General features: G+C 44.3%; 1 protein-coding gene across 1 annotated transcript in view; it reads left to right on the top strand.

The window, feature by feature from the left end:
* The window catches only part of LOC119593174 (arylsulfatase B-like), a gene marked incomplete at its 5' end in the record, with an annotated part of 4,094 nt that overhangs the window by 1,305 nt on the left and 2,340 nt on the right, over window positions 1-449 (top strand). The window contains 2 exon segments of the mRNA XM_037942152.1: window positions 113-174; window positions 332-436. Of these exon segments, the coding sequence (XP_037798080.1) occupies window positions 113-174; window positions 332-436 (167 nt within the window).

Here is a 449-nt window from a genome sequence, read left to right on the forward strand (position 1 = left end):
TTCTTTGAGGACGAAAGATTAAGAGAAGGTAATAAAAAGAAACTTGCACACATGCACAGTCACTGGTTTGTGAGCAATATCACCAGATCATTTGCAACTGCTTCCTCCGCAGACGGCTATGACTTCCGCGACCAGAGGGAACCTGACTTCACGGCGAACGGGACATATGGCACGGTAATCCATCTATCTCAATGGCTTTAGATTCCAAAATCCAAATTCCTATCAGTCTTTTAGTATAAAGTTCGAATACTAGTAAATAAATCCAACGAAAACGGAACATCTTTGAAATAAAACAATAGCAAAAAGAGAATCGAGATTTACCTCTTTACAGCACCTGTTCGCCGACCGCGCCGTCAGGATCATCGAGGAACACCAAGGCAGCGACCAGCCCTTCTTCCTCTACTTGGCTCTCCAGAACGTCCACTCCCCTTTTGAGGTGAGAACCATTT

Source organism: Penaeus monodon, chromosome 31 (genome assembly GCF_015228065.2).
Source record: "Penaeus monodon isolate SGIC_2016 chromosome 31, NSTDA_Pmon_1, whole genome shotgun sequence".
Classification (NCBI taxonomy): Eukaryota; Metazoa; Arthropoda; class Malacostraca; order Decapoda; family Penaeidae; genus Penaeus; species Penaeus monodon.